The sequence below is a fragment of the Macrobrachium rosenbergii genome, chromosome 41, assembly GCF_040412425.1.
Source record: "Macrobrachium rosenbergii isolate ZJJX-2024 chromosome 41, ASM4041242v1, whole genome shotgun sequence".
Lineage (NCBI taxonomy): Eukaryota > Metazoa > Arthropoda > Malacostraca > Decapoda > Palaemonidae > Macrobrachium > Macrobrachium rosenbergii.
This window is the reverse complement of record NC_089781.1, coordinates 82,203,339-82,218,106: the sequence shown is the minus strand read 5'-3', so window position 1 is coordinate 82,218,106 and position 14,768 is coordinate 82,203,339. Positions and strand designations below refer to the sequence as shown.

Sequence of the window (14,768 nt, the reverse complement as noted above, 5' to 3'; positions counted from 1 at the left end):
ATATATGAATGTCTTTTCCTGTAATACTACAGTGTAATATGAAAATAAAATTTTCATATATATATATATATATATATATATATATATATATATATATATATATATATATATATATATATATATATATATATATATATATACAGTATATTATTCCCCTTCACCGTCGCTGCCGAATCAAAGTTGAAACCTCTTCTTAGTGAACAAACTACCCTAGCCCTAATTCACCTGTAGGGATGTCTCATCCGTGTCAAGTCGACTCGGTGCGTTTACACGATCAAACTATGTTCGACGGACAAAATCGTTACCATATCACAGGAGAAGCAGGATGACGTCATAAGCGGTGAAACGGTGGAAGCGGATCTGGCAACAAGCAGTGGTACCAGATGAGGGTGTTTACCACCGTTTCGAATCTGCTCACAGGGCATAGACCGGTGGACAATGTTCGAAGGTGATGTCCGTTGGTAACTCAGGCATTTAATTCAGTGTGTGGCCTTGGACGACTGGTGCAGTACATCACTACCATGGTACACAGGAAAAAAAACAAGGCCAAAAAAATTGCACTATGCAGTATGATCATTGCTGTACTCTGAGGAGGAGATGCCAAGAAGGGAATGGTGCAAGGACTGGTTGCACAAACGAAATGAAAGGGGAAGCCATGCAACCATTTTCCAAGAATTGAAAACTGGCTATGAATCGGACTTCACGAACTATATGCGCATGGACCCAAATACTTTCTACGATTTACTGGAAAAGGTTAAACCTGTTATAACCAAGCAGGACACCTGTATGAGGGAGAGCATTTCACCTGCAGCACGTCTGGAAGCAACGTTGATGTATCTTTCCACCGGGTGCTCCTACAGTGCCCTTCAATACAGTACAAGAATTTCAAAACCGAGTCTGTCTGCAATCATTCCTGACATGTGCAAAGTCATCTATGATGTGCTTAAGGATCCATACTTAAAGGTAAGTAATGCTTAATTGTGACGGTGCATATATTATTATGAAGGTAATGAAAATGACTTGCATAATGTGAAGTACATCCCTACAGTTGAGCATAGACGCGAGATTAATTACATACAACATACACCTTGCTATGTGTATGTAAAAAAAGCTACGTGCTTGGTGTTTGGCTACTCGTACATTACCCACCTTGAAGCGCAACCCGTCGGGTAAAACTACATCTTTACACATATGTAAAGTTCTTCATGAATAACTAGTTTCTAAACCTGGGACAAACACATACTATGACTGTTACTTTCACAGCTTTATTGTAAACATGTTAATGCCAATAAAGACATAATTATGGTCATACATAATTAGACAACAACCTTGGTTGAAAACGTGAGCTTCCCTAATTTTCCCAGATAAAGTACCTCAGAAATTAGTTTCTGTGCATGGATCCCATTTTCTTCATTCATCTTCCGCAAATCATTGGCAACAACATCACCAAAAGCACTTTCTTCATCGCTATCCTCCTTCTCCGATCGAGATAGTTCCTTCAGTTGATGAAGCGCTTCTTGAAGCACCGCATGCCTCTCGTTAGTGGGTAGAGATCTTTTTCTCCCTCGGGTACTTTGAGTCTGAATGCGTGAAGACTCATGCGTTGCAGGTCGTACATTATCCTGTGATGTACTTGGGACAGGTGTGACAGGCGTTGGTGTTGTATGGGTTACAGAACCATGTTCATTTTGTTGAAGTATAGGATAATTGAAAATCTGAAAATAGATAAATGCCATCAGTGTATGCCAACGTGTATTATTTTTCTTAATAATTTCTCATATTAACAGACACCCCAAACAGCGGAGGAGTGGATGCGTGTAGCAGAGGGGTTTTCCAAGAACTGGAACTTTCCTAATTGCATCGCAGTTGACGGGAAGCACATCCTGATAAGGCCACCACCTGATAGCGGCTCCTTCTACTGTTAATGGCTGTCTCCAATGCAGACTCAAACTTTATATATGTCGACGTGGGCACTAATGGACGAGTGTCGGATGGTGGAGTTTGGGATACCTGTTCTCTCAACCAGCATATTGAAGCATGATCTGCGGGTATGCCAGATGATGAGATACTCCCTAACAGCTCAAAAGTATTACCATATGTGATCGTTGCTGATGATGCATTTCCTCTGAAGCGTCATATCATGAAACCTCTCTCTCATCGAAATCCAAAACCTTGAGCAACGTGTGTTTTCCTACCGACTGTCAAGAGCTCGACGCACCGTAGAAAACGCATTCGGAATACTTGCTAACAGATTTGAAGTGTTTCATAAACCCATTAACCTTGAACCAACAAAAGTAGTACAAATAGTGCTTGCTTGCACTGCACTACATAATTACCTTCGCACAGCACCTGTCACCCCAAATGTGTGTTCGGATGCAAATAACGAAAACAGTGAAGACATCCCTGGAATGCTACTGCTCGAGTATGAGCAACAAACCTCCACCATCAATGGCACAATTGTACGCGATCTGTATATGAAATATTTCAATGAGGAAGGTGCTATGATCTGGCAAAACAGACATACATGAGGCTAAGTTACAATAACTCCTGAGTAAAATTATAATAGTAATGTATAATACAAATCACCAATGTTGCATACTGAACATACTTTACATTGCTTTGTTGACAAATGTATTATAAAGGTGGATTATGGCAATAAAGAAAATATGGCCATGGTTTGGTTTATATTTTTTTTTTTGTTTTCTCATTGTAAGACAGGTAAACAGACAGATATACGACAATTACGTACTCACCTCATGATCAGACACTTCTTCAGGCACATGAGACACTTGGCTATCCATACTTGACACGGATTCTCTCATGCTGTCGCCATCGTTGAGGAAGCAAAGGTCATCAAAACACCATAATACGGGGGTATAAATGTCGTCAGCACCAGCCCCCGACTTCTTTGATTTCCCCAGTTTACGTAGCTCTCGCCTATATTGACTACGGATGGATTCTATTTTTTTCTTCACTTCAGAAGCAGTAACAGATAATCCACTTCTATTCATTCCCGCCGTTATTTCATTGATGGCCGCGACACGTTTGTTCCTATCCTTGTACACATCAGCCTTGACATTCCATAAGCATGGATTTTGCCGGTATAGTTCTATTAGTAGCAGGGTCTCTTTTCTGTCCCAGTAGCAACTTTTCTCCTTGACTGAGGTACTGCTGGCCATGTTAACAGGACAATTGAGACCTAGTGAACTGACGGACTTTGAAAATCCTGTAACCAAGTGACTTTGTTCATCGTGTGCCTGGCAGCATCGTACACTTCCACACCAGACACTGTGTGACGTTTCGATGCTGGGAACACGGACAGTGTCCGGTACACCACTTGGTGCTCGCTTCCGACGTCATCAGCGAGCCTTTTCGCTTTCCACTGCTAGTTGGTAACAATTATATCCGTCGAACATTGTTCGATCGTGTGAACGCATTAGGCAAGTTACATTTCGAATGAGGCTACGCGCTTCCTAGATAATGAGGCCACCTGGGTCTCACCTTCTCGCCTTCTGCAAATCTAGCAGTGTGATCATTTTCTTCCTCTCATAACATCCCATTTTCGTGGGGCGGACTCGTATAGATAAAAAAATGTGCGTCCGAGAGAGAGAGAGAGAGAGTATAAGTTCAGAATAAAATTTTCTAAACTGAGACAAAAGCGTTAGCGCCGTTTAAAAGAAAAACTTTGTCCAAAGTCCGAATTTTATACTGGGTTTAAAATATTTCTTTCCTCGCTTTCCACAAAGACAATGTCACCGTGATAGCTAATCAATAGTTCAATAGTAGTGTGTAAAAACTGAGTGAGCAGATGCAGCAACGAACCAAAATCTCACCATTTAAATTAACCACAAAACAAATTTCAAGAAAAAGTGTAATAATAACAACATTAATGATTATTCGCCTTCTGAAGTATGAGTCGAATGAAGAGAACATCCATTTCCCAGAGCTTTTTATAAGGAACATATTTCAGCTATTTAAACAACTGCTCAAACCAGCAGCGTTAGTACGCACGCGCAAACTCTTCAAGTTTTCTTTCAGAAACAATGCATGCGAAAACCCGAACCCTGGCGTTACTAGCTTCCTTCAAAATGTCTTTTGAATTGTTTTTTTAAAGTTTTAAGAATAAAATCTTTACACTTACCACAATCAAACTATAAATGCAAATGCAGGTCTGTCAAGTAGCGAAACCTAGGGAGAGCACAACAAAGCGCCGTGCATGAGAATAATGGAAGATGTGAAAGACACGGCACCCATAAAGAACGAACAAAAAGCTCAAGGTGAAACACTACTATGAGGGTTGACAGTAAGACGAAGGGTGAAGCCAGAAGTATGGAATTTGCATATAAAATCCAAAGAACAGTACTGTGTATGAGAGAGAGAGAGAGAGAGAGAGAGTTTCAATTTCTGTTACTGCTTACCGTACCTTAGTTATATCCGTAATAGTCGGCAATAACTTGAATGGTTCCGGATAAATCATATTTCCTTCGATTATTCAAAATGCCTTTCAAAACTCACGTTTCCGATTTCCCAAAAATTTATAATACTGCAAACCTCCAAACCCCGTATTCTGAATAAAAACACAAAGTCAACGTCTCAAGCGAAAGTTTCAAGAGAAAACAACGAGCCACCCTTGAAAAGAGCAGTAAAACCGCGAGACTGATACAACACCCACTGCAACACACTCAAACACAGACACACAAACACACACACACACACACACACCCTTCACTATGGCAACACACAGCCCGCAACTTCTAGCCTAACACCCTTGTTCACCATGGCAACCTGCATACTTAATCAGCCTTCACTTGGGCTGCTACCGCCAAACACAAAAGCGCAGGCACGCAGACAGACAGACAAGAAAAATTAAAAGCAAAGTATTTCACAAAGGGAAAAAAAAAGTACCAAATATACTAGTGTACATAAGAAAGGTTGCACACAGTCAAAACGCTCTTATGCTAAAATGAATGTATTTTATCAACTTCTGCCAACAAGAAAAATTCCCCCGCTTGATACGATTAAAAGAACACGACCCTTTGAAACTGCAAGGGCTTATATCAAAACGGATTAACCACTCACGACGATGAATACAAAAACAATGGCGGGTTGTGTTCCAAAAAAAGAGGGATACGATTTTCGTACTTATGAAGGTTTTGATTTACGACAACGATCCACCAATCTACCAAATATCTAGACAATGCATCTTTCAGACTATGTCCATACAATATATTCTTTACAAAAATGAAACGGCAATCTGAGAATCTCCGAATAAAAGCCGAGTGAATTCGATTACCGATTGAACAACTCTTGAAAGTAATGACAATTCAAACGTCAAGTCTCTGACTCGCCAAGAAAAAAAAAACACACACACACGGTAATGGACATTTTAAAAAATAATGCAGCTGGCGCACCGAGAGAGAGAGAGAGAGAGAGAGAGAGAGAGAGAGAGAGAGAGAGAGAGAGAGAGAGAGAGAGAGAGACAGAAATTACACCAGGGATGGAAGAATAAACAAATCAACTCATTCAATTTTCAACATGCAGCGTCAATCAAGCGATCTTAGTTGAGACCGCAACACAAGAGTGTTCCACTATAATGCGTGCGACAACGGACGTCTGCTATCGACTTGTTTTCAAATTTTAATGTAAGCCATCTTTAGTGTTTGAGTGTATTGGCGAGGGCGAGTGACTCTCAACGACATTTCTGCTACTTCCATTTCCTCACTTTCACTTCATTGAAGGGCCTCGTCCCTTTTAATCGTGACGTATAGATCTGAGCTTTAATTGCACAGCCAAAATTTTTAGCATCTAACATGAAGACACAGTTAACCCTTTTCTTACTGTGCACTGCCGTGAAATTAATGTCACTGCGCTGAATTCCAAAATAAAGTTTTGGCTATTTAATGCCGTTACTGAGATTCCCCCAGAGTACGGGATAACTTTTGTTAGCTAATATTCAGTTATTAATAGTGATTATTAATACATGAAGAAACGAAGGCACCTTCAAACAGACACTGGGATATTTTTTCATTTAATATTTATTTTCTTCATCACCACTATCATTTGAAAAGTCAGACCTATCAAAATATAAATTCTACATGGTACAGCGAATGGTTACAAAGTAACCCATTCCTTAACTATCGCCTTTCCACAAAGGAGAGGCAATGTTTCGTGCTTACGGTACAATATTTGTTATTCTATGCGAACAGCACAAAAATATCGTCCCAAACTTTCAAGCTGAAATATTATAACTAACATATAAACACTGACTTAAAGAAACATTTTAAAAATAATATTAAGATAATCTGGCAAGAATTCCAGCGGACACACCAAACTTCAATGTATTTCTGAAAGGGACATGGTATGCTCGCCATGCTGGTAGATATGCGCCCTTGTCTGAGCCAATAAATTCAAGAACAGGGCCGCCATCGGTCACTAGAGCCTGGTTTTAAAAAAAAAAAATTTTTCTCAACTATTAACGGTGGGAGCAAAATGCATCTGGATTATGAAGTTTTCACAGAGTTAGGTACTCAAGTGTTTTCCTTCCATAAAACATTACACGTTTGTATCACCGTAATCCCGTAAAAAATCTAATTCTTATTAATGTGCTCAAAGCAAACTAATTCTATTTGTCACTCCCCAACAATAAAATGGAGTCTCTATGATATCAATTTGCTAAATGGAATTAAATAAAATTGCCATTAAGCCAAATAATAATTAGCAATAACTATTAAGAGGATACACAGCTATCAAGGGTACAGGCTTTGTCTAAGAAATTAGATGCAATCAAGGGATTATTTTCCTGCCACGACTCGAAGACTGATAATAAAAGGAAAATCGTCAACAGAAAAACTTAAAACGACAATGTTAAATCATAAAAGTTAAAATAAAAAAAGCAACTACTTGGTGTTGAGGGCCATGCCTGTTCTTGATAATAAACAACCCTCAATTTTACAACTACCTCTCTAACAATATGAAAAATCACTTATAAAGGTTAACAAAATTCTAACCAAGATTTACGATTAGTAATAAATGACAGCATATGGCCGAGCCCTAATAATCTACAGAAACTGACAAGATAATAAAAACATCCCTCTGGCAAAATGAGCAAAAGAAAACAGGAAAAGTCCTTCTGAAATTGTAAAAAGTACAGAGCACTTAGAACCGTGAAACAGCCCAATGACTTGCGTAACACGTGTGAGCCATTAACTAAATCGGCTACGAAAAGTGCCTGCATCACGCAAATAATGCTTCTGTATGATGAATTCTTCCATAGCTTCGTTCCTGGCAGTGGTTTTTCGAAGGTAAGTGTCACAGGAATAGATAAGATCTCATCAAAGTAAAAATTAAATAAGCAACTGAAAAATTTAAATGAAAAACTAAAATATTTTTATGAAATGGTTTAAGCATTACGACACGAAAATTTTCAAACGTTAAGTTTTAGTGCGATAATCTTACTATATCAAAAAAGTGTGTTTTATCCAAAGAATGTGTTTTCATATACATATTTTTCCTGTTTGTAACATACAGACCACGGACTACCGGCTACACGTTTAATCATCACAAAATCTTGAAAAAAGGCAAAGCATCATAACGTAGTCGATGTAAGATGCAATTTAAACACTTAAATATTACTTTCTTTTGACAAGACGGGTTCACTAGTTTTGCACAATACACACGAGTAGTTTAGAAAAATTTCAATTCTGCAAGTTTTTATAATAGCACAAAATTTACAGATACACAAAATTTCGTATGTGAGTTATTACTTTGATACAGGTCACTGGTTTTTCAAAAAAACTGTTTACACTTTTAATCGGTAAGTTCAAGTTTCTAGTTTTTCCTTTCTATAATCTAAGGCAAGATAAAACTAACTCGAAGAGGAGCAAAATTGTGCAGCCAAAAAAGAGGCACTTAAGCGAACACAGGCCCAAAAAGCCACACTCGCCCACAACCAGACCACCACATATGAAGCCGAGGAATATCATCATCACGAAATATATAGCAAGTGGTTTTATGAAGCCTTTCCAGGGGGAAATACGAAATAACTACTGGTAGCCTCCCTTCCAGAAATTCTCCAGCCGCGGAAGAATAATGCGCCATGGTATTGGGGATCAGAGATTTTGAAGTAGCGAGTGAAGGAAAAGGAAAGAATAGAGAAAGAGAAGGGATATTGGTAGCATGAAGTTCGGGTCGATAAGATAAGCTGCCTAATAATGTACTATAACACTTACATACGATATTATCTACCGTTACTTGAAAATGTCGGGGACACGCACTCTCGCCTTTTAAACACATCCATCGAAACAACTGCTCTTACGAAAACGGCCACATACATTCTTAGGTTTTTTGAACTGTCCTACTTAAACTTTGTGTCGTTCTAACCGGATTTCAAGACCACTACTGCATATCTTTTGGTGTCATGAAAGAGCGTGGCAGAATCTTCAGTCATTTGTGATGGCTTTATCAAATTTTACGGTCTTGCAATTGCATTTCTTTGTGGAGAGGGAGTGCCTGAATCTAACTAGTTTCAATGCTAAGTCATAATAACGATGTAAGCAATGCAAAACCCTACATCGTGTAGTTTAATAAACACATAAGCATATATAAATATATATATATGAGTAATGAACCCCCTCCCACATTTAACATATTAAATTTCTTTATAATGGTAATGTAAATATTTAATCTCAAGAAAATATTTTTACCTCATTTACTTTGACCAGTATATGCCAACCTAAAGCGGATTTCCTTAATCATGTTGAAAATATTTACGTTCTGCGAGTTTTGAGATTAACCTTGCATCGAGGTCTTGCAATAAACACTAACTTTCATTACCACCTCTCGTTTAAATTACTTTTCCATCTCAATAATGTCGAACGGTCTGTGAATTAATGTCTGGCCCGACTCTTCGACGTCCTCATCTGCCTAGCTTGGCTGCCTCAACGCATCAATAGCTCGAATCTGAAAATTCTTGATGGTGATCTGTCAAAATTTCCGGGAAAAAAAAAAAAAAAAAAAGTTATCGTAGAGAAAATGACCTCAGAGACGTAATTCCCAACGCAATGAGTCGTATTATCGACCCTATGGATATTAAGATCTCCAGCCGCCCACCAACCCCTCTCGAGGGCCCACCCAATGCCAGACAGCCCCCACCCCTCTCCCTTTCCTCAGACCATAGTAAAGTGCCTCCTGGCGGATCGTATGTCAACATCTGAAGTGGGAGATATTATTTGCACGGAGAGTTGTGCTATTACCCCATGGGAATATATTAAGCAAACTAAATATAATGTATAACATGGGAGGGTCCGAGTCTTGAGACCGTTCTTATGACACGAAAATTCCAGACGTATTACCCTAATGCTGATACACTTAAGTAGTTAACGTCCATTTCGGGATGGAGAAACAGACTTATAATAGTGGCGTCGCGTGCCTTAATAACATCGACTGTACATCCGGATATTTCCCTTCAGTGTAATTTCTCATTTAATTGCCGACCTGTTGACACACGCACATTTCATGACAATTTTTACGCTGTCACTTTCAAAGTTCTATATCACTTATTTTCACTTTCCCGTTCCAGTCTTTGTCTCTATTAAACTCTTACTTGAAGGTTCTTTTGCTTTCACTAAAAACTTAACCTTTTCTTTTACGTGTCTCTGTGAAGTTCCTCTTTTTCATAGTTTTGAACGTTTTCTATATTTTTTTATTATTTTCTTCAATTTGTATTTTGTTAACTCAATTTCCTTTTCACTATGGCATTCCTTTTCTCGTCTCCATGAAAACCCCCATTTTTCCCCTTGGCCAGTCCTCCCCAATCTCTCCATTCTCCCACTGATCCAATATCCTCTTTTCTCCACCGGCTCCCTCCCTCAACCCATAACCCCACCCCGCCCAGACCACCCCCGCCCGAATGACAAATAGTTCAAGCCACCTGTGGAGAGGAGTTAACAAACTATTCAAGGTGTGTAACCTTGGCCAATGGACACGGCAAGGGAAGCCTTAGATACTCCCCAACTACTGCTAAAAACGGGCTCGTTACGAGGCAGAGGAAGGACGCCGAAATAATCGCATTACATACAAAATTTAAAGCAAAAATGGTTATACAATAATATTATGTGTGACTTGTGATACAAAGGTTTCATGGATTGCGTTATGGTATTTACAGCTAAATCCCTCTCACTGCGATGGACATGTTTTTAAATGAATGACACTACTTACGACAATATGGATCTGAAAGTGGATTACACGGACGTCTCATGATACCGTGATAAATCTGTAGAGACGTTATCGGGAAACTGAATTAATCTAAATACTTAAATTTTTAACTAAAAACGAGAGTTCGTATCTGATCCACACGAGCTTTTCCAACGCGAAAAAATGTTTAGTGACTGCCAGTTACATTTAGAAGCAGTCCGGAACCCCGACATGGTTCAAACAATAAGACGTAATTAATGTTGATGGAGAAATGCATTACCTCCATGTTTTGCCAAATTTTCCCTCAAATGCCTTGTGAGAGAAAACCAATGCATACGAAATGCGCCGTATCTCTATGCAAAACCAATTCCACTTCCATTGAAACTTGCATTCAGGACAAGATAAAAACCTTTCGCACAAGTTCACCAGATATAAAACACAAAATGTCTCGAAAGCCTTAGGGTGAATCGCGCGGTGCAAACCAGCATATACGTGCCCAAACACATGTATGTATGTAAAAATACGTTAGACGAAATCGCTGCATTCGTGCTCGCACAATGTATAAGAAAGAATAAGTTTCCCTACGTTTACTTGTGTGCCCTCGAGTCGATGTGCGTGTTTTACGTACAGTCATAAATGTCTCTTTACACCACTAGCGAACGCAAGTGTATATACACAAAACTTTCCAACGATTCTTCCTCCTTAATATCGAATTCAGTGCCAAGAGAACGGTCTGAAAGGGAACTTTAAGATATGTGAGGCAGCTCCTTCCCGCAATTCCAACGTAAAAGTTGAAAAATCCTTTAAAAAGATTTGAGAAAAAACCCAAATTCCCTCTTCCGTTTGGTCTCAATAAACGCTATTATGGGACTAATATACTTTGCGCAGAGAGAGAGAGAGAGAGAGAGAGAGAGAGAGAGAGAGAGAGAGAGAGAGAGAGAGAGAGAGAATTTTAACTAATTTCTGCTCCAAACAGCAGTTTGGGGTTCCAAACCCAACATCCTTAGAAAAAAAAAACATAGCTATGTCATGAAAATCTTTGTAATCTTTCAGGGGCAGGCAGGTCGCACTTGGAAAATACTTTATTTCTATTATCAGAAATCTTGCCAGTCTACAAGAAGCCATTGAAAGCTTATAAATTTTCACTTTGTCTCAATTCATTAGATGTTACTCCAGACGGCATGACAAAAAATGCTGATGAAAATGAGAATTATCATAAACATACGAATGCAGAGTTGTACCACATCGAACAGGTTGAGCAATAAGAATCAGCATTTACACACCACCCTTACATAAAACCACATGCCAGTGTGTTACAAAATGAGTGGGAACTCTATTATTAACATAACGATGACCCAACATTTAATTAGGCTTCTAATTGGCGTGTACCGTCATATAAACGAAAAATATGACTGGGCTTTAGGACGAAGCAATATCGGTAACACTATCAGAAACGCAGACTGATTAGGGGATAAGACTTCACAGTTCAAGGTCGTGAAATGGATGACACTAATTCATTTAGTTTAGGCTTCTTGAAATATGTCAGTGAAAGTGGAATGTCCCAAAGTCAGTCAATTCAGTAATTAAAGACTTTCTTTAGGCCTGAACGCCTGTGAACCACCACACCTATTCAAAACAAGCAAGAACATTTTTGTATCGTAAGTGAGAACACTAACATGTCCTCTTCCTAAGCGAGAGGACTAACATGTCCTCTTCCAAGCTTTTGGAAGCCGGTTAATCGCTTTGCGATCATCGACACTGCTCTGTAAACACTAAAGTAAACACTATCATCTACTCTTAGAGCTCTAACTGCGCAAGAGCACGCAATAAAACAGAATTACTGAGAGAGAGAGAGAGAGAGAGAGAGAGAGAGAGAGAGAGAGAGAGAGAGAGAGAGAGAAAACACCCAAAAGAAATATACTTTCCGTGTGTCTGTTTGTTCAATGGCTCTTCATCTCGGTATTTTCGTTTTCTCCTGCAGTTAATTGGTTGACTGATTAATAAAAATTATTTTGGGGTTTTCCTCCTCGTGGAGTGACGATGACCTATGGTGATGTGACGCCAACATACATATATCAATGAAACCTTGTCCCCATGGAGTGAATTCTTTATAACGACACTGATAGATATGACCGAGGTCAAATTACAGTAGACCAGTTTATATATATATATATATATATATATATATATATATATATATATATATATATATATATATATATATATATATATATATATATATGCAGTATGTATGTATGTATGTATGTATATATATGTACATACATATAGAAATAATCAAAACACAATCACGTGTGGAACAGAAATAAATTTCTGACTCACGTCAGGGTCGAACCCAGATCTTTCAACATACTCTGAAGATAATTCGAACGAAATGCTGTCAACTGGATCACTGCTGAGTCGGGAAGTTGGGAAAAACACGCTGGTATGCAAGCAGTTAGCTTGCCTAGGTAATTCCTTGGGTGCACTTGCCCTCAGGTTCCAACTTCTTTTATGACTTGTATGGCCTAGTGGGCAGCGCCCTTGCCTTTCAATTGAAAGACCTGGGTTCGATCCTGATGTGAGTCAGAAATTTATATATATATATTTTTTTTCATGTATATATATACACACGTTTTATACATACACACATGTATATATATATAATGATAGACTGATCGATATGGAGAGATAGATACAGATTACACGGCCATGAGTAAAGTGAATCAATGGAGAGCGAAATCTTTCGCCTTTTAAAACTATAAAGTGGAACCCAAATTGTATAAAAGCTCTGTTTACAAACAACAAATAATTCGACGGGAGTATATAACTATTATGCATGCAACGGTCATTATATTAACAAGGATTACAGGGTTACTTTAGCTTCTCTTTCAAATTTCCTTCGAACATCTTAGCAAAATGGGGTCGAGAGCATACAGAGACGTGGCCTTGAATCAGTATTTCCACTTGTTACCTGTATTAAAGCATATTCTACAATATTTCTCGAAACAAAATTTTTTACATATTATAATACTTTGGACCCAGTCAGCTCTATGCGATTTTTCACTAGGAGCACAAAAAGTGCGTTATTCTTTTATTCAGCTTTATATGAATATTTACGTTGATTTATTCTGACATTTAATTACTTGTTTGGCCCAAATAAAATGATTTACAATTTCTCATAGGCATGTTTTCTACAGTGTGATCATGTGATTATACGAAAAGATTACAGTGAACATTATTAACAACATACTCTGAAGATATATAAAAAAGAAACTAATGGATGATAATAATCCTTGTTAAGGTATTTTGTCTCACTTGAATAGCTAACACAATTGCACTAGTTGTATGCATGCATAAGTCGCTTAAAAATGCTTATATAAAAACGGATAAGCAAAACTACGTACACTCATCTGAAACACACACACACACATTATATGAATACGAAGGACAGAAGTGCTTAAGTGGGGACCCCTTGTCACGGACTTTGACCCAAGACACTGGAAGGCCATGGCTATGACACAGACCAGTGCACTTGTTAAATGTTGTCACCATCCGGCGTAAGGCGACCAAATATGACACCAGAGATGATTCATCCTACACAAATAGCAATACAGAAGCGCCTTATCAAACAAAAAATTGCTTTAAGGAAGGGATACTCAGAGGGCCAACTATATCAAGAAAAGTCAATGATAATAAAAATTGAAACCAATTCAAAACCAAAGATAACTTTTATTTAAATGAATCGTACTTTATCATTAAACATGAAATCTTTAGGAAAAAAAAAATAAAATAAAAAAACGCGTCTTACAAGAGCACATTAATTTTCACTAAGTCGAAGGATAAAAAGAGGATAAAGAGCAATCATAATAGAATTTCAGATAGCAAAGCCTAGTAAACAAGGAGGAGGAGGAGGAGGAGGAGGAGGAGGAGGAGGAGGAGGAGGAGGAGGAGGAGGAGGAGGAGGAGGAGGAAGAGAGAGAGAGAGAGAGAGAGAGAGAGAGAGAGAGAGAGAGAGAGAGAGAGAGAGAGAGAGATGTGGCGGCTGAGTGTTACTGAGCCCGTGTCGTGATCATTAGTACAAATGACGGACTTGATTTATGGCTCAATAACCATCAGCTCAAAATGACACGCACTCCCTGTGTAGACTATGTACACACGGGCAACATGTATATATACGTGAAATAAGTAATATTCAATACTGCACTACTGAAAAAGAGGAAAATGTTAGTTAATAACTTATAAAAATACTAGTTTATATAAATATATATACATAGTATTATATATATATATATATATATATATATATATATATATATATATATATATATATATATATATATATATATATATATATAATATATATATACATATATACAGAATATATAAAATTTTACGTGTTCATACACTGAATAAGCCGCTGTCAGTTTTTACACATTCATACAAATTAATCATGTTAAATTTCCCAAAATAAAAAAAAATTAAGTTTGAAAGTGCGACTGCTGGAACCAAACGAGACACGCACACGAACTTTAATATCTGCTGCTTATGCCAAAGATACACGTTCTTTGGCACGACAA

The 14,768-nt window shown here is 38.1% G+C and overlaps 1 protein-coding gene across 9 annotated transcripts in view; it reads right to left on the bottom strand.

Moving 5' to 3' along the window:
• Positions 1-14,768, bottom strand: part of CHES-1-like (Checkpoint suppressor 1-like) — a 176,249-nt gene that overhangs the window by 31,047 nt on the left and 130,434 nt on the right. The window contains exons 1-2 of one of the 9 annotated variants that reach the window (XM_067084514.1): positions 2,754-3,340; positions 1,374-1,715 (exon numbers count right to left, since the gene is read on the bottom strand). The exons of 7 other annotated variants lie outside the window; for them this stretch is intronic. In XM_067084514.1, coding sequence (XP_066940615.1) covers positions 1,374-1,715; positions 2,754-3,179 — 768 coding nt within the window. In that variant the 5' untranslated portion in view covers positions 3,180-3,340. Of the gene's footprint in view, positions 1-1,373; positions 1,716-2,753; positions 3,341-14,768 lie in introns of those variants that run through there. One more of the 9 variants, XM_067084513.1, reaches the window with a different exon arrangement.